The sequence below is a fragment of the Zeus faber genome (assembly GCF_960531495.2).
Source record: "Zeus faber genome assembly, chromosome: 13".
In the NCBI taxonomy this organism is placed as follows: domain Eukaryota; kingdom Metazoa; phylum Chordata; class Actinopteri; order Zeiformes; family Zeidae; genus Zeus; species Zeus faber.
Window position 1 is genome coordinate 7,848,697 of NC_137198.1, and position 26,657 is coordinate 7,875,353.

Consider the following 26,657-nt stretch of genomic DNA (forward strand, 5'->3'; position numbering starts at 1 on the left):
CTCTGCTGCATCTTTTCACTGTGTTAAAATGCAGTCTGAAGCCGTAAAAAAAAAAAAAAAATAATAATAATAATAAAATTATTAACAATAATAATTAAATCTCCTGTCTCTCATGAAGAGAATCAAACAACTTTACTAGGGCAACTTTTCTGGTACAGACATACACACAGGATTAATCCAGGATTAATCCTTTGTGTGTGTGTGTGTGTGTGTGTGTGGAGGGGGGGGAGAGAAAGCGAGTGAGAGAGAGAGAAAGAGGAAGAAGAAAGGGGAACAAAGTGTGTGCATAATGCAGATGCACACTTTAATATACAGCACAATGACTTCAACAGGGAAACTGAACAAACAACCAGAGTAGTGATAACCTTAGGGATTGCCAAAGTGAATTCCAGGGTGTCATTCCGCCCACCAGGGGGTGTACGTCCGTATCATAGCTCCACCCGGGCAAGCCACAAAATGAGATGTGGGAATCCCACTCTGATGCAAGACTTATGACATTTTTATTGTTCGGTGAGAAGCACACTTTGAATACACATTGAACATAAAATATCAAATACATAAACTCTAACATCACCTGGTTTGTTTAGACACACCAGGCACGGTGCTGTACGCTACAGTAGGATCCCTCTCATGAAGGTGATGTTGTGATGGGTTTACGCGCCTCTTCAGGATCCAGTTCCTACTCCTGAAAAACACGTTCTGCCGTTGTCTCCGGCCCCTTCACACCCCGCGTGGTACAATTCACCTCAACCGCCCGCGTTAGTTGGAATAAAAATTAGACGCAAAATTGCATCGTCAACCCCTAACCCAGCTAACATGTTTTTTTTTTTTTTTGTTTTGTTTTTTTCACATTAAACACCCTTTACCAGTTGCATTCTTTTGCTCATTTTAAGATGATTATTTTGGCATAAATTGACAGCTGTGTCATCCAACGAGAGACTATTCCATCTTCCAACGAACGAGGCACCGGAGGACATCTGGCGCAGAGAGCCTCCTGCCGCTTCACTTTTTCAGGGTCAGAGGAGTTATGCTGACGACACGCTCCATATCCTTGAATGTGATCATCATAATCTGAAAAGGAACAGAGTGTAGAATGGTATGTATTCCATGTTTTAACTTTATGTACTCTATGTATTCTATGTTTTAACTTTATGTATTCTATGTATTCCATGTTTTAACTTTATGTATTCTAAGTTTTAACTTAATGCACTCTACGTATTCTATGATTAAACTCTATATATTTCATGTTTGAACTAAATGCTTTCTATGTTTTAACTTTATGAATTCTATGTTTTAACTTTGTGTTCTATGTTTTTATTGTATGTATTCTATGTTTTTATTGTATGTATTCTATGTTTTAACTTTATGTATTCTATGTTTTTATTGTATGTATTCTATGTTTTTATTGTATGTATTCTATGTTTTTATTGTATGTATTCTATGTTTTAACTTTATGTATTCTATGTTTTTATTCTAGTATTCTATGTTTTTATTGTATGTAGTGGCACGGTGGCGCAGTGCATTGCACTGCTGCCTCACAGCAAGAAGGTCCTGGGTTTTATGCATTCTATATATTCTATACTTTAAATTTATGCATTCTATATATTCTATATTCTTACTATATGCATTCTATGTATTCTATATTTTAACTTGATGCATTCTATCTTTTAACTTGATGTATTCTATATTTTCTATATTTTAACGTTATGTATTATATGTTTAAACTTAATGCATTCTATGTATTCCATATTTTTACTTTATGCATTCTTTGTCGTTTTATAATGTGTTTCTTTTGCACTTTGTCTTAATGCTTTTGATGTTTGATGTAAAACACTTTGAATCGCCTTGTTGTTGAAATGTGCGTTGTCAATAAAGTTACCATTAGCTTGGTCTAAAAGGCTCTGGACAGACTGTACGGTGAACATACCGTCTGACAATTTTTTTTTTTTTATTATCATGAAGCCTCAGAGAGGGCATAGCATCACGTCTGGTTGAACACAGCTTAATCGAAGTAATGTGTCCGATGGAGCTATCGCAATAACATGGCAAACATGCGTCTCCCTGGTTTCATTTTAGGGTTCAGTCAGCGTCAGGTTCTTCCACAATTTAGGAGATAATAAGCGCATTCTGAGCCTAACTCACCTTATAATCAGTTCCGGACGCTGCTTTCTCCTCAATCTCCTTGCCCAGATCACCCTCCGGTAATTTATACTCTTTGAGCGCCCCGGTGTTGTCCATCACTTGTAGAAACCCGTCTTCTGTGTATATCAACTGAAAGCACCAACAGACAAACGAAAATTAAGAAAAATTACAAAATGTGGAAGTCTCTCAATGCACCCAGTTGATTTTCTGCAGCTTCACTCGGGCTGGACACCAGCAGTAGCTCTTTAACCTCTCCGGTTCATTTGGCCCTTGCATCATTTTACGAGACATCTGTAGAGAAGAAGCTCAGTCCGAGCGCTGAAGCAGCGATACGACGCGTCGCATTCTACACGTTCCTGACATTTACTTTGGTGATGTCGCTGGGCTGCCTAACAACTCGAGAAACCATTTGGATTGAGGTGTCTGGGAATGAGTAGCGTCCCAAGACAGTGCCCATTGTATAAAATAATAATTATTAACAGACGGTGCCAGGGGTCTCAAGAGAGAGACAGAGCCCATTGTCAAGGAAGGTGAAAACGTGAACGGTGACCTGTGTAGGGCAATCAGATGGTCAACATTGTATCCGGCTTAACATAAAAGCGCCTGCCTGAGTGTCATTCGACAGAGAATCCATCTGGCTCGGTTCTCTCCTGGGCATCCTAGGCAAGTCCAGTCTGATGCTGTTCTTTTGTAATAAATCTATTATTTTACTCAAGTCAGCGTCAGCGGTCTCTCCTTCTTGATCAACACATCAAATTCATCAAGAAACTACAGGATAATACCCAACATTTGAGCATGAAGGTGCCTGTTAGGGCTGGGTATTGTTTAAAAAAATAACGATACCAGTACCAATAACTTTAACGCGATACCAGCAGATACCAATAGAGCACCTACTAAACACATCATGTGAATGGACACATTCAGTTGCAAACAAAGCCACCACTCCTCCCCATCCAAATGATTTTTTACACAAATTAATTTTTAAAGTGTTCAAAGTGTTGGTGAATCTGTTAAATAACCGTACAAAGCTGTTGTAGCTGCTGCTGCGGCAGTGAGCCAATCACACGTTGCATTAAATTGAAAAACGCTTGCGGGGATTGGCTGCGTGCAAAAAAAATATGAATTGTTTTCTATATCTGGTACAAAAAGGGTTGAAGGCAGGTATCGTTCGACGGGAGACGTTTGGATACTGCTTGTGACTGGGTTGTTATTGTGTCATTTCAATCGGCACCTTAAGAGTATTGAGCACAAACACCCAGCCCGAGTGCCCGTTCACAAACGTATGTTAACCGTCTGTTCGGAGTTAATAACAGTGCTGAAATTGTTTGGAATGTGCTGACCATGTTTAGCAAATATCTGTCTCCCTGGTGCTGTGCAATAGACCAGGCCTTTCAGAGATGTGACGCCTTTCGGGCTGAAGGTGAGACCCGCCCAACCGGTTAAAAAAAACAAAAAAAAACAAACAAACCTGTCTTGTCTTGCCACAGCCCTCAGGAGCACAAACACAACACATGAACGTGCACGGATATAAACTCTCTACGGCCGAGAGGAAAAACCTCCACGGCATTTTCTAAAAACCCAGAGACATCCCCCATATCAGCCACTTTACCTGGTATTCGCGTTTGTTTATTGTGGGAACCTCCACGCTGTGGCTGGACGGAAAGGAGTCTTCATATTTGGAATCAGTAAACAGGTGAAGACCGACGATGTGAGCCTGTGGGGAACAGGATGAACAACTTTTTTTTTTTCCTTTTCCTTTTGAACTTGTCGTGGAAAAGCACAGGAGCTACACCGCGGGGCCACGGGAGGTCGACTTCGGTGGGAAAAGAAAGAAACCTAAACCCGCCTCCAGCTTTGTATTCGAAAGCGTTCGGCACCTTGGCGTGTCCATGCTTCCCGGTCTTGGAGGTGGACATGTCGACGATCCTGCAGGGGTGTCCCTTGAGCATGACATGACCGTTCTTCTTCAGTGAAGAGCACTGAGCCGGATATGTACCCGAGTCTAACTCCTCGTATACAAATTCAAAGTCCTCGGCCGTCATCGTCTTCGCCTGTTCTGGGGAAGGGCACAAAAAAATGACAAGACACTGCACCGTAAAAGCGCCGCATTGCAGGAGTGCCAAAGTGACGTTGTCTAGTGCTGAACATAAGTCACGGTCGGTCAGCACTTAGATGTACTTTGGTGGGCACTGTTCAGTTTTATATTTCTTAACAGTTAATTCTGTCTAATTGAAAACTGTGGGTACATGTATTTATCTTATGTATGTATGTAACATGTCTCCCTTAAGAAAGTGATCCCAATCTCAATGAAGCTTATTTATGATTATTAACTTTAGTTAGAATTTTACCCCTGCATGTGGAACACTTGCATTTCAGGGGCGGTGCAGGTTTATGTCATTTCTACACATTGCAAACGTGTTCCTTTAAACTAAAACATCGCCGCACAACACAACAGTAAATACGGCACAACTGTGAGAATTCCATTGCACTTACCTTCACCGGTTCAAAGTGGCTTACCACAGCACCAACAGGTAGAACACGACTGGGCCGCTGTGACAGCTCTAAACACAGTGCTGCCTGCGATAGGGGGGGAAGGATTTAGAAAAGTGGGTGCAGCAGTGCTCGACACACCTCACAGGGAACTCCACCCTGTCAAGCGAGGATCCGAACCGTAGGGGGTGACAAAGTCCACTGTGAAGTGGACCTGCAAAGGGAACCGACGGAGGCGTGCATCCCGCGGTCACAACAGAGAATCGAGCAGCCGGACAAATACTGGCGGGGAGGCGTAGGATGGGCTGAGAGCGTTGCAAACCCTGACTGGTTGAGGTTAGGCAACAGATACTCAAGGGACCTAGATCTTCTCCAAGCGCCAGTGGACAGTTCAGATAACTACGACCAGATCAGCTGATCATTAGTAAAACAATCAGACTGAGTCAGTTCAATACCAAATGATGATGGCCGACAGATTTTAACATCCATGACCTTCATTTGTGAAAAAGGGTAAAGCCATAATAGATGGTATGCAGTCAGAGAAGTCAAAAATGTATTCATATTCTGTCATTCTGCGATAATCTTTCTGCTTTTGACCAGAAGGGGAAAAAAAATCAGATGCAATTAATGAAGTTAGAATGGATTTGACCGACGAAAGGGAGATAAAGGAACTCATAAACTCAGTGAAGCCCATGGGCACAGGAAAGAGGCCGTGGTGCGTTTTCCGTGGTGACTTGGATCTGGTGTGGTGAGACAGTACATGAGGCTCCTTTTCGACTAAATAGATCAGATTGATCAGATTTTATTGTATCATTTATTTTATTGGGGGGGGTCTCCAACAAACAGCATAGACCGGGACCATTCGCCGGGATTCATCAACCTAAGGTACAGGCGTGTTTTTCCAGTCTGGTATATCTACCTTTCTGGATGTGAGTGATGCGGTTTCTTCCAAACTTGACTTCTTGACTTTGTCATGAGGCATGAATTCATATTGTTACAAAATTGTTTTTTTTCCCCCATTCATCTCACCATAAAAACCTGATGACAGCATGTAAACAACAAATAAACAACACACATGATGATGTTTGCTATATTGATATAAAAAACTATGCAATTGAAATAATATTATATTATTGTAATGCAGAGACCATATCACTAAATGATAACTATAATCCTAAACCTGGGGTGTCCCTTTGGGTCCTGCAGACACGTCCTTTTGCCTCGTTTCATGTCCAGAAGTCAAAGTTTGTCCTTGAAGATCCTTCAAACATCAGGGCTTTCTCTCAGGCCTCTGTAGCTGATTTCACCAGCTCCAGTTGCGTGTCGGGTGTGGGGCGGGGCCTCCTCTGTCCCTTCTGGAAGATGGCCGCGATCTCCTCAAAGCTCTTCCCCTTCGTCTCGGGCACCCGGAGGTACGTAAACACGGTGAAGCCGAAAAGCAGCACAGCAAACAAGAGGAACACGTAGCTTCCCAACAGAGCCTGAAAGTCAAGCGACATGTTCATGTTAATTTACACAGCATTTCAATTAAGCCTCGGAAAAAGATATACATATATATTTATATATATACACACACACACACACACACACACACATATATACACACACACACACACACACACACACATATATATACATATACATATATACACACACATATATACACTACTCACAAAAAGATAGGGATATTCGGCTTTCGGGTGAAATTTCAGGATGAACCTAAAATGCACTATAACCTTGAACCTACAGGTGAACTTAATTTGACCTTCTCTAAACTTTTGAATGTACATGTCCAACTGTTCAATGTTTCGGTACATTTTGCACAAGTTCAATTATTTTTTGACACTCGGTAAAAAGATTTGTTCGATTTGATTCAGTTGGTTTGATGTACGATGAGGGATTAAGAGCAATCATTTCAAAGATTTGTTCACTACGCTAGTCTTGCATCGCAAAGTTCTTTCGACTACAAAGGTTTTTAAAAACAACTGCGTCATGTGGTAGGAGGTCTAGTTCATACAACTGGACGGTGTAGCGGATAAATCAATAACAAAACACAGGGCACATTTCCATTGAAACATAGGAAAGTTCGCCTGTGTGTGTGTGTGTGTATATATATGTGTATGTATGTATGTATATATACTGTATATGTATGATGTATATATGTGTATAGATGTATGTATATACATACATACATACATATATACACATATATACACACACATTTACAAATCTTCGAACAGAAAAGATGCTCCGCTGTGACGGCGATTGAAGCGCAGTCCGCACAATATGTCATCTGCAGTTGCAAATCTTCCTTCATATTTCATATTCAGATTTTATCATCGCCGGGACACGGTTACCCTCGAGCCCTGAGTTGGGAGTGTAAAACATTCCCTATGCATAGATGGAAAGAGCTATTTACAACCCACTGCACAAGCCTCTTAAGAACATCTTGATTATTTTAATTTAATTCATTAGCACAGGGGGTCACTAACGGGTTAATAAACGGAGTGGGCTTAACCAATGGCGAGTGAGAACGTAGACCGCGTCACTACATTCCCCGCCCCCTCTGTCTCTGAGCCAATCACGCCGCACAGAGATTAACATGAAAGAAGAAGAAAAACACTCATTTGTTCACAACTTTGAAAGGGTCAGGCTGATGAAGAATTGTTGGGTTTTTGCATTTGCAAAAGGTGAACTGAACCAAACGTTTGAACCAAATGTTTGCCGAACGCGTTGCAGTTCAAGGTTTCCGTGAACCAAAGTTTGGATTTTGAATTTTGCCAATTTGTTAAAAGTGGTGTTGTGACATACCGTATATGGCCTTTTCTGCTCATTTTGCCTCTCCTGAATGTTTGAGAGCCGCGAAAAGCTTCTTCCCCTGCTATCCAGCATCACATATTTCACTCAGTCGAGTAAGATGGCGCCAGTCGCGGCTGCCTATTCAGAAGCTCTGACTTTTTGCATTATTTATAGTTATTATTCATAGTTATATTATTATTATTATTATTTATAATTATATTATTTATGGTATCATTTTTTTTTTACTGTTTGTTAAACGGGCATCAAATTTTTAACCACAATAATCATGGACACTAAACTTTTTATTTCCTTTTTCACCGTTTTACTACTCCTGGGGACTGTTTCTTTTCCTGGTGGATTTGCGTGCTGAGAGACCACTATTGTTTACTCTTGAGAACAGCTGATGCCGTTGCCTCAGGTCGTCGGCGAGCGGCCCACTGTACCAGAGGAAATAAGGAGACGGCATCGGGGGAAGCAGAGAGGGGATTAAGTGACGGATGAAGAAAAGGAGATATAAACCGTATCTTCCTTCCATCACCATGGGCAATGTGGATTTTCCATCTTCCGGCAGGACAGAACCACAGCGTCTATGGGGTGGCTGGGTGGCTGGGGCTCGGACGTAGTGGTGCTTTCAACACACTAATCACCAGACCTCTCGCTCTTGACAGTAAAAGTCGTCTCTTCTGCTTCAATCACATCAGTCTTTATATCCCCACATGCAGATAAAAAAAGTCGCAATCAATGGACGAGAGAACGTTCACCCTGAGGCAGCTTCTATTGTTGTCGGCAACTTCAATGGGGCTGAAATTAGGGAAGTTTTACATAAATGCGACCATCAGCACATTAACTTTCCCACGCATGGTGATCAGACTGTTGACCAACTGTATTCTCAACTATGGGACAGCAACACCACCTCTCCCTGCGCTGCCTTTGGTAAGGTGCATCACACCTCCATTCTTCTCAAAAGACAACGCCTAAAAGAGGAAAAAACGGTTCTTCAGGCAGTTCAATGCTGGTGTGAGGACTCCATTGCCAACCTCCAGGACTGTTTTGAAACCACGGACCAGCAGATGTTCTGTGTGGCAGCTGATGGGGACATTAATGAATACACAGACTCTGTTTCAGCCTACAAGTGCAGTGATGATGTTGCCCCGAAAGTCAATGTGGGGACGTTCCCCCAACCAAAAGCCCTTGGTTAATCCGTGCTAAGCTCAGAGCACGGTCCTCTGCCTCTGGGGACATGGAGGCCCTGAGAAAATCCAGTTATGACTTGCAGAAAGCCATCAGAGATGTGAAAACAATCTACAAGGACAAGTTGGAGTCTAACTACCACAGCAACCACACCAGACACATGGTGGTGTGGACTCCGTTCCATCACAGACTACAAAGGGAGAAATAGTAGTGATGCCCATCCCTTCTGTGAGGCAAGCTGAGGACCAGGGCAGCTGCACTAACTACTGCTGACCTGAGGAGGGTTCTTAAAAGAGTAAAGCCTCAGGAGTCACCAGGGCCAGATGGCGTTTGAGGCTGTGTCTTCAGAGCAGAGTACCAAGTACCGACTAGCTGGAGGTATTCACCTCGATATTCAACCTTTCCCTGAACTAGTGTGCGGTCCCGATCTCCTTCAAACAGACCACCATTGTACCTATACCAAAGAAACCTTCCAATGACTACCAACCGGTAGCACTGACCTCCATCATCATAAAGAGCTTCTAGCGGCTCGTTAGAAACCACATCTGTTCCAACCTTCCGGACACCATGGACGCCTATCAATTAGCATACCGCCCCGACAGATCTACAGACGAGGGATTTGCCCTGACGGAACACACCGCCCTCTCCCACCTGGATAAGGGAAACACATAAGTGAGGATGCAGTTTGATGGAGGTAGGGCAGGTGGTTCGGTCTGCGGGCCCCTTCCCTGGTCAAGAAGAGGCCTACCACGTACCAGTAGGATATAAGGGAGTAGACATCAGGCTTTGCAACTCCCTCCCTTTGCACTCCCTGATTTGCACACACGGTTCGTAGGGAGATGTGTGTGCGGCATGCAGTGAAGTGGAGGGTGACGTCAGGGGATGCCGCGAGGTCAGGGGCAGGGTAGTCCCAACTGGGATCTTCCCCAGTCACCTTGGCCTCCTCAACGGACGACTTTCCATTGAAGCAGTTGCAGGACAATATTCTACGCTCGGCTTTTGAGCGGGAAGTTAAAATCGATGGCGAATTAGTGAAAGGACACTGCGCTCACTCACCCGTATTTTTCGGTGATTAGGGACATGTTGTACTGAGTGAGCCGTGACATACAGTCAGAAGAGGAGATAATCCAGTTACGAGTTATGGTTCAGAATAGTCGCTGGGAAATGCTCTTCCAGGTGGCTCACCACAACCTATGGATGGTCACCTGAGTCAGGAGGAAACACTTAAGCGGTTAATGTCCCGGTTCTATTGGCTGGGCATTTGGGCAGATGTGCCTACGTAGTGTTCCACGTGTCCCAAGTGCCAGCCAACCCTCTGGCGATACCGTCCGCACCGTTGACTCCCCTTCCTAAAAAAAAGTGTGGCACAGGCGCTGCTTCAGGTCATCTCCCGAGTTGGGATTCTGAAGGACGTCCTGACCAACCAGGGTACTTCCTTTATGTCACGCACACTTTGGGAACTTTAGGAACTCTTGGGCGTCCTCTAAATTAAAGTAAAACATGGCAGGGGGGAGAGAGAGAGAGAGAGAGGGGATGACTTGCAGGAAATTGCTTCGTGCCGGAATCGAAGCCGGGCCACTGCGGCAAGCAGACCGACCGACCGGCCAACAGGCCTGCAGGAAGCCATTTCCTGCATGTCATCCCCTCTGTCACCTCCAGAGGGTTGGCTGGCACTTGGGACACGTGGAACACCACGTAGGCACATCTGCCCAAATGCCCAGCCAATAGAACCGGGACATTGACCGCTTAAGTGTTTCCTCCTGCCTAGGGTGACCATCCATAGGTTGTGGTGAGCCACCTGGAAGAGCATTTCCCGGCGACTATTCTGAACCATAACTCGTAACCTTGACAGGCTGACAGACAGATACCTCTATGTAAGGGAAGGTCATGCCGATGATGAAGTTGCTGGTCCAGTTGCAGCATCCAGCCAGAGCGATGGCGGCGGGCCGTGGCCCCTGGCTGAAGAGCTCAGCCACGATGAACCATGGGATCGGACCGGGGCCCATCTCAAAGAAGGAGACGAACAGGAAGATGGCCGACATGCTGACGTAGGTCATCCAGGAGTAATTATTCTAGGCAAAAAAAGTAAAAAAACATATACAGTGTGAGCCACAGTTATTGCCTTTTCCTGTTTCCTGTTATTGCCTTTTCCTTTTCCTTTTCCTTTTCCTGTTTTGTATTCATCTTGTGTTCTTTTTCAGTTGTATTATTTCTTAATTCTTAAACCCCGTACTTCCATTTTTGAAGACAGTATTACATTATTGCATAGGTATTACACAAAAAATATATATATTTTGAATTGTATTGCAGGCATTTGTACTTTGTTTTATTTTTTTTATTAATGAATTCATGTATTCATTCATTCCAAATTTAGCCTGTCAACTACTTATATATATATATATACATACATATACATACACATACATATATATACATATATATATACATACATACATACACATACATACATACATACATACACATACATACATATTCCGTCTCTCACAGTTTAAGTGTACCTATGATAAAAATGACAGACCTGTACATGCTTTGTAAGTGGGAAAACCTGTGAAATTGGTAGTGTATCAAATACTTGTTCTCCCCACTGTATATATATATATATAAATATACATATAACTCCAGGAGCTTGTTTCTATTGGTCAACATGCAGTGGTTTTGAATCCTGATTGGACTAACCTGTAGTTTGAGGCCCAGCGTTATCGCAACGGTGCAGCAGCACATCCCGCCAAGACCGATGAGGGACAGAGTACGCCGCCCCGCCCGATCCACCAGCGCCACCTGCAGCACGCACAGTTCGTCAGCGCGTGCGTATTGCAATGCATCGTGGGGGCAACACACTGGGGGAAAAAAGAGTTTCTACACTTCTGTTCTATGAGTAGACATTGTTCTGTTTACTCTCCTACTAAAGCGCGCTGCAAGTCTAGTGTGTGGTTCGCCATTCTGGGCGCAGCACGGAACCACTAAAGTGTTGTGCAACTGTCCTGACAGATTTATTTCAGACAACAATAAATTCTTGCGACAGGTTTCGGTCTGACACTACAAAGCTTCATCACTCAAGTTTTTAGGGGAACTGGGTGAAAAACTAAATAAATAAGTGACTTATTTATTGACTTGTTATAAAATAATGATGTCACCATATTCACTATCAAAGCTCTTTTTATATGATAAGATCTGTGTGTAATTTTTTGTTTTGTTCGCTCTTTGCAAACACTTTATGAAGGGAATTTTAAACTCTCATTCATAGAAAATGAAAAATGTCCAGCTGAGCAAACTACTCACTGTTGCCATGGAAAAAAACGAGCTCTGCCATTTTTATGACATATTTTGTGACGCGAAACCCGGATGCAGTTCACCCGATGGCCACTAAGGGGGGGACGGGGGGTACTACGCGTTTTCGGATTCGGTGTGGCTACTCACAGACACCATGGTGAAGACAGTGTTGACGGCTCCCATTCCGATGGTGGCGTAGACTGGGTGACCCACCCCAGCTCGCTCGAAGATGGCAGTGGAGTAATAAAAGATCTGAGAGGTCACAAAAGTGAAGAATCAAGCTTACCCTTTTTGTCAGATTCAGCCCACGAACACAACTGCAGATATGAACGGACACAAGGAGCATGATTTGACCAGGAAACCCAAACTAATCCACTTTCCATCATGCACAGAAATATGAAATTGCAAAGAAAGCTCATTTATTTGATATTCGATTTACTTTGGATTCATCAAATAGACGATTCAGGTGTTGTGTTGTGTTCCAGGCATAAATTGAAATCACACAAAACTAAATCCGTGCAATTCCTGTGATCCACTGATTTGCATTGAACTATAATGAAACAAAATAAGAAGTAGCAGTACGAGCAAAAAGCCCTCATGAATCCAATCACTCACGGCGTTGATTCCGGAGAACTGTTGGGAGAGGTGCATCATGAGGGCGACGAACAGCTGCTGCCGGTACACCGAGGAACGGATCTGGACGAGAGCATTGCAGTCCCAAAATGAACAATACACGATTTGGAAATCTAAAATGAGTACTACTGAGACACTATTGGGAAGTTCCTGAAATACCAAGGAGAGGATGGAGATCCTATCCTCGTTCTGCGCTTCCTCCTTTTCTCTCCTCATCTCCTCCAAATCAGGGGTGGGGTCATACTCCCCCCTCAGACGGAGTAAACCTGCAGCAAAAAGGCGACGGGGCGGGGTGAGGAGGACTGTTGAGATACTACAAGGAAATACCGAGGACTTATCGAACTTAACAGTATGGACTCACACCGTCAGGTCTGTTGGTCTCTGTAGCGTCTGATGTGGACAGACATAGCGCTTGAATTCTCTTTTTTTTTTTTGTTTTTTAATTACGCAATGAGTTTTTGTCGTAGTTCAGTATTTACTATGGCAATTTAGCAAACTATTTACGATTAAATGACCACGCGGCACAATACCACTAACCTGTTTATCACTAAAAATGTCAGAAACATGGAGAACTTTTTTATTCTGGCCTAATTACTAACTACAACTTATAGTTCTCCATTTCAGAGTGGAACATGAGCTCGTTCGGGTGAACAGAGCTGCTATTCTGACTGGAAATGACGAATTAGTCCAGCTTTGCCGTTTTGATCTTGCAACACAAGAGCTATTGCTGTTATCGATTATTTTTCAAGTGGAATTTGAAACATTTTCAGGGCACTCACGGCAGAGTGGTTGAAAAACACTACCACAGGCTGCCATTCCCAAATTTGTTTTAGAGTCTTACTCTTGCGCGCCTCCTGCTCCTTGCCCAGTTTGATGTAGAGGTAGCGGGGGCTCTCCGGACACAGCGGCAGCAGCAGGGACTGCAACACGGCCGGGGCCCCGGACAGAGCGAGCAGCAGGGGCCACATGGCGTCGTTGCCCAGGAGGAAGTCCAAGCCGATCACCTACACGCAACGAGAACAAAGCACCAATTCGAGCAGTGATGACGGCGGAGATTTGGATAAAAAATATGCAGGGACTCCCCAACTGAGCTCTGGATAAGGACCCCTCCCGTGAAAAGTAAGTAAAGGTTTTGTTGTATGCATCTAATATCTGCATAGTCACCTGCCAAGTGGTTTGTGTGGAGTGCAAAATTAGGCCACACACACACACACACACACACACACACACACACACACACACACACACACACACAACACACACACACACACACACACACACACACACACACACACAGTACATTCCACTTAAACTTTGATGAAAATGACTACAAGCCGCACAAAGAAATCTCACCCTTGTTAGTGAGGCTGATTTGTCATTTTGTGAAAAAATGTTAACATGAAAAATGTAAAAAAAAAAAAATAATAAAATAAAAAAAACACCTTATAAATAATAAATTATAAATAATATATTTTTTGAAAGTATTATTTCGCAGCGGACCCCCTTCAATTCCCTCCCCAAGAAGGTTGCAAATGGGGAACCCCTGTGTTAACATGCATGAACGGACGTAGACACAGACGCAATGTTCAAACTCAACTAGTCGGGCAAAAGTTACTGAAAGCGTTGTTTGGAAACGGGGAAGCAGCACTGCATAAACCAATGATGTATTGTGTGTGTGTGTGTGTGTGTGTGTGTGTCACCTGGCTGATAAGGATGCCGGTGACCACAGCCAGCTGGTGCAGCGTGCCCAGCGCTCCTCTGTAAGCCTTGGGAGCGATCTCTCCGATGTACATGGGCACCAGTCCAGACGTCAGCCCTGGAACGCAAACACCATCCACTGACTTAGTGAGAGAGAGTGTGAGAGGAAGGAAGGACGTCGATCAATGAGTTAATTCGTAAGGAACCAAGTAAATAATTAGGTAAGTAAGCAGGCAGACGGGTCCGTTTGTCTTGTGCAGAAAAATGGGTCGGAATAAATTAATTGTTCGGGTGAAGTTTGGTGCGTTGCACAGCAGAAAAAAGCTGAACAGTCTGATAAAAATGAATAAATATAATTAAAAAAAATTTGATTTAATCAATTATTAAATAAAACCTGTTTAAAATGTATATAAAGTAAAAAACACATATGTATATACAGTATATACTATTTTTTCCCGGCACTTTATAGGGAACAGCTGTGTTATTTGCATTATGAATGAATTCCTCAACATGCTGTTTAACATTGTTGGTGGCGGGGTCCGCCATGCGCAAGATGTGAAAGGCAGCCGCGGTGAATTTGATAAAGCTGCTAAAAGTTGTGGTCAGTAAACTATCGATATGGATGAACATTGACAAAAAATGCAGTAACTGCATAACTTCAAATGGTCGCATCCCATCTCATCGCGGGGGGAATCGTGAACGTGTGTAAATTCGGTCGACGATGTCACGTTACCGCAATAGAAGCCCATGATGGCACGGCCGGCGATGACCATGATGTGAGGCTTCCACATCTTGCACAAACCCATGAGCAAACCTGCCGCCACCGCGAGCACGTTGATCATCAGCATCCCCTTCACTCTGGGCCAACAAGGTAAAGATGAAAGCGGTCAGAAGCAAAGGAGACAAAAACCAAAATAAAAATGCTCAAATGGAATGGGTTGTGTTGCAGAAGTAATTCCAGATTGGTTCTTCTGAGAAACTACAATGATAGATGGATTGACTGATTGATAGATCGATGGATACACTCACCTTCCTCTCATGTCGCCCACAAACCCGACAAAGAAGGAGGACACCATGCCTCCAATGCAGAAGATGGCCACAGACAACGACCAGTACATGACCACTGCGGGATGGTGTTTCGCCTCCCAGAATTCTTTCTCTGTGCCGTTCCCCGATTGGACAGTGGCACTGTCCACTGACAACACCCCGAGGACGCGGCCATAATGCCGCTCAATCACCTGCGGAAGAACAGGAAATATTTGTTACTGAGTGACATTTCCATGGGTCCTGGAAAGAAATGTCATAATGTTGTTGTTTTGTGTCTGTGTCATCGCATAGAAGTATGTCGAGTCTCATTCCCCGTCAATGGAATTGCTCGAAGGTCAATTTCCACACGTTTGGAGAAGGTGTAAACAGCAAGGGTGTGTCATAGTTAATTGGCCACAGGTCTACTGATAAGTCAGGTTGGTTTTGGTTTCAGAAGCGTCCAGAATTATCTATTTTGCATGCATATAGTTAATGTGCGTGGATTCAATATTACGTTGGCCCTGAAAGTGCAACGCACGGCAATTTATGAAAACACATGCAAAATCGACAAAACACAAGTAAATTATGAAAAGCACAACGGCATTAACGCAAACACAACGGCATTAACAGAAAACACAACGGCAATAAGAGAAAACGCAACCGCATTAACAGAAAACACAACCGCATTCAGAGAAAACACAACGGAAATAAGAGAAAACAAAATCGCATTAAGAGAAAACACAACAGCCTTAACAGAAAACACAAAGGCAATAAGAGAAAACACAACCGCATTCAGAGAAAACACAACCGCATTCAGAGAAAACACAACCGCATTCAGAGAAAACACAACGGCAATAAGAGAAACACAACGCAATAAGAGAAAACAAAATCGCATTAAGAGAAAACACAACCGCATTAACAGAAAACACAACAGCATTAACCGAAAACACAAAGGCAATAAGAGAAAACACAACCGCATTCAGAGCAAACACAACCGCATTCAGAGAAAACACAACCGCATTCAGAGAAAACACAACCGCATTAACAGAAAACACAACCACATTAACAGAAAACACAACGGCAATAATGAAAACAAAATCGCATTAAGAGAAAACACAACCGCATTAACAGAAAACACAATGGCAATAAGAGAAAACACAACCACATTAACAGAAAACCGCATTTACACATTACGGAAGGGAGCCACATGATTACCAAAGTGGGCCACACCGGATGCACTGATTTATCTACAATAAAATACATTAAACTAAATTATTTTGTCTCTGTAATTATATAGCATTTATACAAGTAACAACCTGGAGCCACAACTATCACAGAGCAGTCGCGCCACGCTAGACCACCATGTCCAAATCTATCATCTGCTTCCCCCATGCAATTAATAAATATAAAAAACAACTTTAATATCAATCCACAGTTTTTATTTAAGCCATTTGAATGCGATGTTCCAGAGAAAACAGCTTCTACTCTGTGATAGCGTGGTGAGGTTTGTGAACAATTTGAATCTTTCGAGTGAATGAACTGAACAAAATCACTTCCTGAAACGAGCCGTTCCTCAGTCAGCTCAGTTGAGCTCTGAGTGTGATTCAGAATCACTTTTGCAGGGATTCACTCACAAGTGAGTGAATCCCCTTTTTCCCCTTTTTCTCAAAATATTGGAGTCATTCGCAAACCTCAACACACTATGATGGAGCCGATGAAAGCTGTTTTCTCGCACTTAAATGGCTTAAAAAAAACAACTGTGGATTTATATAAAGGTTGTTTTTTTCTATTTATTAATTGCATGGAGGAAGCAGATGGAGGATAATTACAGGCACAAAATGATTTATTTATATACATTTTATTTTAGATAAATCAATGCATCCGGTGTGGCTCACTTCTGTAATGTGGTTTTGTGGTTGTGTTTTCTGTTAATGCCTTTGTGATTTCTGTTAATGCAGTTGTGTCTTCTATTAATGCGGTTGTATTTTTCGTAATTTGCTTGTGTTCTGTCTATTTGCATGTGTTTTCTTAAGTTGCAGTACATTGAGCTGTCAGGGACCCCATACAATATAGATCTGATTTAATCTGTTTCCTTTGGAAGTAGACAGTGGTTGAAGACCAGAATTTGGAGCAGGTCTGTTCCAGAATAGGACTTCAATTTCACTATGGGACTTTATTGTACATCCAACCCTCCCATGACAGGCAGAGGCTGCGAGTCCAATGCACTGGGATACCATACACCTGTTGAGCATGTTCGATCCTGTGTACCAACTTGTTAGTAACTGTGACAATTCTGTTCAAGTATTCGTGAGTTTGCGTTCTGCTCTCACTGCCCCTTCCTGGGCAGGAACCAGGAGAGCCCAAGGAGGTTCCTTTGAGAAAGGGCTCATTTTCCCTTGGACTGTCAGGGTCATGAGGCAATATCATTGTCAGTGATTGGAGTTGGTACCCTTTGCTGTATCATTTAGACACCCAACCCAGTTGAGAACGATGACAATGTAAGTGTTGTCAACATCCGTGTCACTGAAAAGGCTCCTCACTGCCATTGGGAGTTTTACCATATTAATACAGACCTGCCACTGACTGTCACGATGCAGTCGGGTGAACCCAAGTGCAGACAGAGACTCAGGAATAGGTGCATATAAGAACTAGGGTTTATTTAAGGGAACAAGGGTGTAACAGGATGTAAAGCACGGTAGGCAGAGAAGGTCAGGTAGGCAGGCCGGGCAGGCAGGTAGGTCAGGCAGGCTGGGCCGGCAGGTAGACAGGGAGAGAGAGAAGCTGGCTGCAGGCTAGGTGGAACACGAGCCAAAGAGAGAGAGAGAGAGGGAGAGACGGCGGTAGAGAGAGAGACGGCGGTAGAGAGAGCGATTGGGCAAGGGACAGAATAACTTATAAAAAAATAGGGCAAAACCACAACACTGACTGTCATCCTCATGGTTGGCAGAGATAATGCCACCCACCTGCCCATCGTAGTGAAAACAGGCTTTTTATATTTCCGGAAAAAAGTGTCCCGAATGTCCTTGAGGGCAGAAATGTAATTTGTGTCCATTCAAGCGTCAAGGTTTAAATTTAAAGTGACACCAGCCGTCCTGGTCGGGCCTCATCATCACACTTGACTGCAGTCTGGGACGTGTGATGGGATGATCCCCTGCCTTCATGGGTGTCCTTGTACTGGAGGAGAGGACTATGGAAGCAAATAAGTGCCATAGTGTTTTGAATATTTAAAGCCATTAAGTTTTATTTATTGAAATTTAAACTACTTTCAATTTGTAACATTGAAATATTTTCACTTTTATTTTAAAAACCCGATTTCAAATGTATTTTTTTCAATGTTTAAAAATTCAGATCCAAAAATTCAAGTTGCAAATTGAAAATTTAAATCCAGCATCCGGGATACCAAGGATAGCCAGGTAGAAGCAATCAAGCTCAAATGCAGACAAACCAACTTCTGTACGGTGGCCCTGATAATGCACTTGTGCACGAATTTGCAGTGCGTTTTCTAGATGCTTTCTTAATTTGCTTGCTTTGTCTATTTGCATATGGTTTATTAAGTTGCAGTGCATGCGTTGGTTTGTTTTCTGTTGGAACCAAATTTTTCTGATCCAAATTTCACCTTTCGAATTCCAGCAACCTGAATTTTGTTTTACGAGAATATGCAACGAGAATTTTTGGATGAGAATTGTTAAACATTGACAAAAAAAAGAAGTAAAAATATTTCAGTGTTATGAATTTAAAGTAGTTAAGTTTTCAATATATAAAATTCAATGGTTTTAAATATTAAAAACATTATGGCACTTATTTGCTTCCATACAAGGACCCCTGCTGCTTCCATCGGATGGAAGTCAAGGTGTGACGGTCCCATCTCAGTGGTTCCTGTTCCGACGCAGCTCAGGTGGAGGCTCGCTCCACGACCCGATTAGGTGCGTGGGGTGAGATCGATCGATCAATATTTTAATTCACCCCAAAAGGAATGCGGTAGGAATGAAATAATGTAAATAAAATGTTTGTTTTATGGAATGTAACGCAACACATTTAAATTTGACCGAATCCTCCTCCAACTGGACTCTGAATTTAAACGGGATTGGCTGTGTGTGTGTCTGTCTGTGTGTGTGTGTGTGTGTGTGTGTGTGTGTGTGTGTGTGTGTGTGTCCTCCAGGTCAGTAAACAAACATGGCTGACGTACCTTCTGGGGGGCGTTGATGACTCCGAGGCTGTAGCCGAACTGCAGCGAGCCCAGCGCCGCGGCGAACACCGCCAGGGCCAAGGTAACGCTCAACTGCTGCACAGGGACGCAGCATTCATTCATTCACCGCATCATTCATTCATCAGGAAGCTTTGAGATATAAGTGGCTGCAGCTTACTGCCTATATACTAAATAAATAAGACATCTGATATGAATAACCTAACATATATAAATGTATTAATAATAAATAAAATATATTAATATATTAAAAATAATGAAAAATAAATAAACAAAAAATGTAAATAAAAAGCATTAAAAAAAAATACTTGGTAGTTTTAGTGCAAACTGATCGATGAACACACTACACTCACTATTGACATCACATGTTGAACACTATTTAAAAAATATGTGAAAGTCAAATAATGACAAATATTTATATAATAGTGGCAAATATTGCTTGGAACAAACATTTTCCATTGTCTGTATTTAGACAAATGTATAACTATGACTTTTGTCATCCTATGACCATTGAACTTCTGGAATGCATTCACCAATAAACAATATAAATAACTCTCGTAAACACCACCAGACTATTTCATGCACAAGTGATTATAATCCTGAATATTTAACAATTACAACACCCAAAACCCCAAACAAGGTCCAGGTTGCCATGTGCGAGTAAGCCCTCCAGTGACTCTGGTCAAGTCCTATTGAACCCACACCGTGGGTGCCAGAATAGGGGGGACACTGGGATTTCTTTGTCCTCCCACTTTCAGGTTTTATGGAAAAATGTTTTTTTTTTTGGCGAGGTTATTGAACGCCGGCGATAACGTCGACCCCAAAGCCCATCGGTATTGCATGTGGCCACGCGATGAGTGTGTGTTGCTCGCTCATCACCGCCTCCGCCAAATTTGTGCCCTCTCCGCGGACTCGTTCTGAACACACTATCCCAATAAAAACAATGTGTTTATTTTTCATGTATTTTATTGTGTTCCGTGGCCTTATTAAAGGCTTCCTTCAGCAAATAAAACACCATTTGTAACGGGGACACTTCCTCAGTCACTCTTCAGTCGTGTTCCTGTTAATAATTGACAATTCTTCTAACGTTCGTGACAGTAAACTTCATTTTCCCTCTGGGTCCCCCCACAACGTGGTACAATCCGGTGCCGGTGATCCACACACTCTTAAATCCAGAAAGGGCCTGGGGTTGACGCATTTAAACATCAAGTCTATGCAAACAATTAAAATATCACCTGAGAAGTCTTGTTTCACAGGGTGGATCAGGAACCTTGCTTAACAAGGTGCTGTACGCATAAAGGAGGTTTCCCTAATTTGTACAGAATAGACAGAGTTTTAAGAGGGTGTGCCTCACAATTTAATGCTCTAAAAGTAAACTCACCCAGAAATAATTCAATCAATGTGGTGGGCAGGGGCGGAATTTTGATTTCAAAGGTGTGTGTGTGTGTGGGGGGGGGGGGGGGGGGGGGCACAGTTAATACAGGCACAAATCCTCAAAAGGGCTCGAGCGATGAAATTGATCAATATATTGACTCAGCCCATAGGCAAGTCATTCTGGGGGGTACCTACTTTATCTCATGTCATTTTTCACCTTTTGCTTGGATTTAGTTCAAATTTGCATCAATAGTGGCTCGTTATCCGCCCTACACCTCAAAGCAATATGAATATCACAATATGTACATATTATAAAACTAGAGCCAAGAGGCTATTAAATACAAAGTTGTCATAGGCAGAAACTTCAAACCTCTTTAAAAAAAAAAGTTTATTTTACTGGAGATAATACTCGACGCTGTGTTGGCACAGCTCAGGCCATCACATTGCATAAAAGCAATTACGGTGGTGGCTACAGGTCTTGTGGCGGCCTGACTCCACGCTAAGGCACCTTTTACGTTTTAAATTGTCACCCGTCTGCCCCACGGCATTATCGCTTCATTCTAGAATTCACTTCCTACCCGCAGTCCCTGCTCCCTGCCTACCACCTGTTTGGGGCACCTGGTCCTGCTGAGCTACAGACTCAATGAATGATTTTTCCAAAAAAAATAAAAGTACTTCCACTCACCCTCTTTTTTTGAAAATAATTTCTTATGTCCTCCGTCTTCCATTTGGACATCACTCACGTTTCTGCTGAGCTGCTGGATGGCTGCTTGAGTCGCTTTGAATGAGAGCAGGTGGGGACTGGGAGCTTGAGCGAGCACTGTTTCCGCGTAGTCCTAGTGTTCCTCCAGTTCCTCCAGTTTATTTTTTTAATTAACTTTACTTTTTGCGCCGTAAAAAGTGGAAGGGTCCAATACTGCCTTCTGAAAAAGTGCAGGGGACATGTGAAGGTGTTATTTAGGTGAAGTGAGCCACTTTGACAAGGGCCAAATTGTGATGGCTAGACGACTGGGTCAGAGCATCTCCAAAACAGCAGGTCGGTTCCTGGTATGCAGTGGTTAGTACCTACCAAAAGTGGTCCAAGGCAGGACAACCGGGGAACCGGCGACAGGGTCATGGTGAGGGTAAACCCATCTGGTCTGATCCCACAGAAGAGCTACTGTAGGACAAATTGAAGACAAAGACCACAGACCGGTCAGAGTGTCCATGTTGACCCCTGTCCACCACTGAAAGCTCCTACAATGGACACGTGAGCGTCAGAACTGGACCATGGAGCAATGGAAGAAGGTGGCCTGGTCTGATGAATCATGTTTTCTTCTACATCATGTGGATGGGCGGGTGCGTGTGCGTTGTTTACCTGGGGAAGAGATGGCACCAGGATGCATTATGGGAAGAAGACAAACCGGAGGAGGCAGCGTGACCCTCTGGGCAATGTTATGTTCTGCTGGGAAACCTTGGGTCCTGTCGTTCATGTGGATGTTACTTTGACACGTAGCACCTTCCTAAACATTGCTGTAGACCAACTACACCCCTTCATGGCAACGTTACTCCCTGATGGCAGTGGCCTCTTTCAGCAGGATAATGCTTCCTGCCACACTGCAAAAACTGCTCAGGGATGCTTTGAGGAACATGATAAAGACTTCAAGGTGTTGACGTGGCCTCCAAATTCCCGAAATCCCAATCCGATGGGGCGTCTGTGGGATGTGCTGAAACAACAAGCTCCGATCCATGGGGGCCCCGCCTCGCAACTTCCAGGACTTAAAGGATCTGCTGCTAACGTCTTGGTGCCAGATACCACAGGACACCTTCAGAGGTCTAGTGGAGTCCACGCCTCCACGGGGCAGAGCTGATTTGACACCTTTTAAAAAGCTCAGGGTTAAAGATAGATCAAGCCCCTGGTTCCCACAGAATTATCAAGGATGTTCAAGGCAAGGGACAAAGCCTGGGCTCCAGCGAGGTGTGCTGTTGAAGAAACCTATCGACCGAAAACTTCAGGCAACTCAGACATAAATCAGAAAAGCAAAAGCCAATTAGTAAATTGAATTAATCTCTAGCTCGTCTACAAATCCGTCAAAATTCTGGATAGCAGAAAATATAAATAGAAACAAATCCTCTACATCTATTCCTTCTCACGCCACGTTTATTGACTGCTTGATGGATAAGACATTTAAGATTTGCCGTGGCTTCAACACACCTTTTACCACTGCCGGAAATCTGTTTGATACGGTGCACCCACAGCGTGGCCACGGGTCCTTGAAAAGTCTGAACCCGCACCCCTCACTTCCCCCTACAGGTCTTCACTTCCTCTGTTGTTAAGGAGGCACTTCAAGCTGTCGATTGCAGGAAAGCAACTCAGGTTTGAAAATCTGCACATGTAGTACCACCGCATAAGGGTGGTGGTTAAAAAAAAAAAAACCCAATAGCTATCGGCCAAAGACAGTGACGGAGAAAGTGTCCCCATTACACACGGTGTTTTTTAGTGGTTTTGCGCACCATCGCCGGCAGGGGGCCCCGGGCGCAGTCAGTACCGTCAGAGAGGGAGCGATGGGAGCGTAGAGCCCGTCCTGCGGTCGCTTTTCTGGTATGCCCTAACGACGCCACCTCAACCCTACAATCGTCAGTTAATGTATCCTACAATTAAGCAGTTAGTCCTAAATTCAAACAAGACTAAATATAGGCTACGGCCAGAGATGTTGTGGACGATAGTTTGCACATTACCTTTCTGAATGGACACAATATCAAGAGGGTCTCTGAGTATAAATATCTTGATGTCTCGGCTGGATCAAAAAGTCACTTTTAAATTTCCCGTTGACCCACTAGTCAGGAGGCTGCGGCAAAAAAATTGGATATTTGTCCAGAAACAAAACGAATTTTCCCATGTTCAGTAAAAAGCGAATGATCGCGGCTGTCTTCCTGTCTTCCTGTCTGTTTGGGATTATGGTGACGTTATCTATACACATGCCTCTGCCTCCACTCTTAAACCCCGAGATTCAGTCCATCACTCCGCCCTCAGACTTTTTACCTCCACGCATCACTGCATCTTATATGAAGGTTGGGCGGGCATCTCTAACAGTAAGACGTGACAGGCACTGGTTGTTATTTATTTACAAAACCCTAAACTTAGCATCATATATCACCTCTTTATTAAGCTGGTCCTAGGGTCAATATTCAACTCGCTTAAAGGATTGGCTAATGCTCCAAGCCCCCCGTGCAAACACCGATTGGAAAAAAAGTGCTTTGAGCGTCTGTGCTGCAGACCCTTGGAACCGTTTACAACACACATTGAAACTGGACCCAGTCATATCTTTGCGTGCAGACTATGATTGCAAACTGCTCATGTCACGGTTTTTAACTGTGTTTGACTGTGCTCCGTTGCTGTTTGTTCCCTCCTGCTTTGTTTCCTTGTGTGTATTTATCCATTTATTCTGATGTACTCCCATCATCGTCCTAAATGAGGGCATGCCCTCGATGATTTTCAAGAATAAATAAAGGTTGACAGAAGGAGTTCATTATCATAATGCTGTTGTAACGCAGTGCTTAATGAGGCAAAAGTTATGTTCTTCTATATTATTATGACACTATTTTCCATGCACCATTCGTTTTATTAGTTTCTGCCTAAAAAAAAAAACCTGTTTTCAACCTTACTAGTCTTCCCTGCTCCTGGTGCTTACTCATTCATTAATGGGTGATGGATTTTGCCTCGAATCTCCGCTCCACAGAGACATGTTTTCATGCACTAGAGAAAACATTCTTTCACAAAATATCATAATACACGTTAATTAAAGTTAATACAGATGGAAGAATTCTACTGATGATTGTTGAACTAATGTCAACATTTTAACATGCTCTTTAAATCTAAATAAATTGATTTGGGATTTGACACCTGTTTGACTAAAAGTGATGCACTAATCATAATAATAATAATAATAACAACAACAACAATCTCATGAAACTGAGCTGTTTGTTTTCACACATAAATGACAAATATTCTCTAAAAACGAAAATTTCATTTTTCAACATTTTGAAAAAAAACATTTCATTTCATAATTTGAGTGGAACATCTGAATATTTTTGCACTAAAAATACAACACATAATCAGCAGTCTAACATCGGTGAAAGAACATTGCAAGGAGGATAGTTTTCAAGAAAGGCATCATGATGCAGAATTATCATCGCATCGGATGCACCACCGACGTCACAACAACAACACACATTCAAATGGCACAATAAAGGTACCAGTATATGAAGATTGAATGCACGCAAGTCATTACTTTACCTTTCCTGACTCCATAGTGAGAGCAGAGGGTCCATTAGGTCCAACACGCACACAAAATAATCATCAATGACCTTTCGGCCATGCTGTCTGTTTCCCCACTGCGCAACCACACACACACACACACACACACACACACACACACAATTAGACATAGATATACACATACACATACATATGCATACACACACGCAGACACACACACACACACACCTTTCCTCGATACACATTTCATTTCACTGAGCCATTTTTACTAATAATGAATAATCTGATCTTTTTTTTTTTTTTTTTTTTTTTTTAAGTCTGTTAAAAAATATCAGCAGATGGACCAAATCCACCCCCCAAGACAACAGCTCATTGACTTAAAACTTAGTTAGTTTTTAACCTTCATATCAGTTAATGATACACCAGTGAGCAAAGTCTGCTATTCTGCTGACCCACACACAAGAACCAGGGCGACTCTTTGCTTTACAGCATAATGTTCTAGTTTAATTTATTTCTCTTTTACAAAACAAAGAAAACCCCCAAAAACAGGACATTAGTGACACTCACTCCAGTCATGAAAATAGAAAAAAAAAGAAAAAGCAAGAGAATCATTCTACCTTTTAAACAGAGAGAGAGCGAGAGACCTCAGTGTAACGACTAAACCCCCGAGACCCACAATGCTATTAACACACACACACACACACACACACACACACACACACACACACAGGGAAGACAGTCCTTTGATCTCCACAGCGTGGTATTGCTAAAATGACAGTGAATGTGTCACTGTAGTGGATCTGGTGAATGAAATAAAACGAATTTAATAAATCTGTTAAACAAAACCAAAATGACTGAAATTCTACATTTCGATGATTGTTATTATTTGTTGCAGAGTTTCATTATTTATTTATTTATTATTTTTTAATCTTAAAGCGCGAGTCAACGGCCGTTTGTCTACATTGCTTGCTGTCAAATATTCCCAAAAAAGTCTTTTTGTCTTTGTCTTTTTTATCGAAAAATAAGACAAATAATGATGATAAGAAAAACATTTTTTGGCCAAATTCTTTTCATCATATTTGGAAACCGTGATGATGTGGGAAAAAAATAAAAACAATTCTCCACAGGACGAGTCTGAGTGAATGGAACGAGGGAACAGAGCATGGAGTGTGTTTACATGCACGCAGTATTCAGTGCACTTTAGCCTCATATACTGTATATACATATATATACTGTATAGTATATATACTGTATTTTAGTTACAGATAATATATATATATATATATATATATATATATATATATACATACTGTATACTTTATATATATTATATTTAAGATAGATAATATAAATAAACACTATATACTATATATACTGTATATATATATACTATATATAAGATACAGGTATACACATACACAGTATAGTATTTATACTGTATACTATATATACTATATTTAAGATACAGACTATATATATATATATATATACTGTATACTTTATTTATGTTATATTTAAGATAGATAATATAAATATACACTATATACTATA

The 26,657-nt window shown here is 42.4% G+C and overlaps 2 protein-coding genes across 2 annotated transcripts; both read right to left on the bottom strand.

Moving 5' to 3' along the window:
* Window positions 1–476: 476 nt before the first annotated feature.
* LOC307238784 (eukaryotic translation initiation factor 5A-2-like) lies at window positions 477–4,697 on the bottom strand. Its single transcript, XM_080011923.1, has 5 exons — window positions 4,636–4,697; window positions 4,020–4,193; window positions 3,752–3,856; window positions 2,143–2,271; window positions 477–1,071 (listed from the first exon to the last, which is right to left on the bottom strand). The coding sequence occupies exons 2-5, from the start codon at window positions 4,182–4,184 to the stop codon at window positions 1,003–1,005; spliced, it is 468 nt and encodes a 155-aa protein (XP_079868049.1). The 5' UTR covers window positions 4,185–4,193; window positions 4,636–4,697; the 3' UTR covers window positions 477–1,002.
* A 1,218-nt stretch (window positions 4,698–5,915) lies between these two features.
* slc2a2 (solute carrier family 2 member 2) lies at window positions 5,916–25,139 on the bottom strand (the record flags this gene model as incomplete). Its single annotated transcript, XM_080012731.1, has 12 exons — window positions 5,916–6,113; window positions 10,491–10,694; window positions 11,320–11,421; window positions 12,061–12,165; window positions 12,529–12,609; window positions 12,706–12,812; window positions 13,388–13,550; window positions 14,247–14,362; window positions 14,978–15,102; window positions 15,274–15,482; window positions 19,457–19,552; window positions 25,125–25,139. The coding sequence occupies 12 exons, from the start codon at window positions 25,137–25,139 to the stop codon at window positions 5,916–5,918; spliced, it is 1,521 nt and encodes a 506-aa protein (XP_079868857.1).
* Window positions 25,140–26,657: the final 1,518 nt, after the last annotated feature.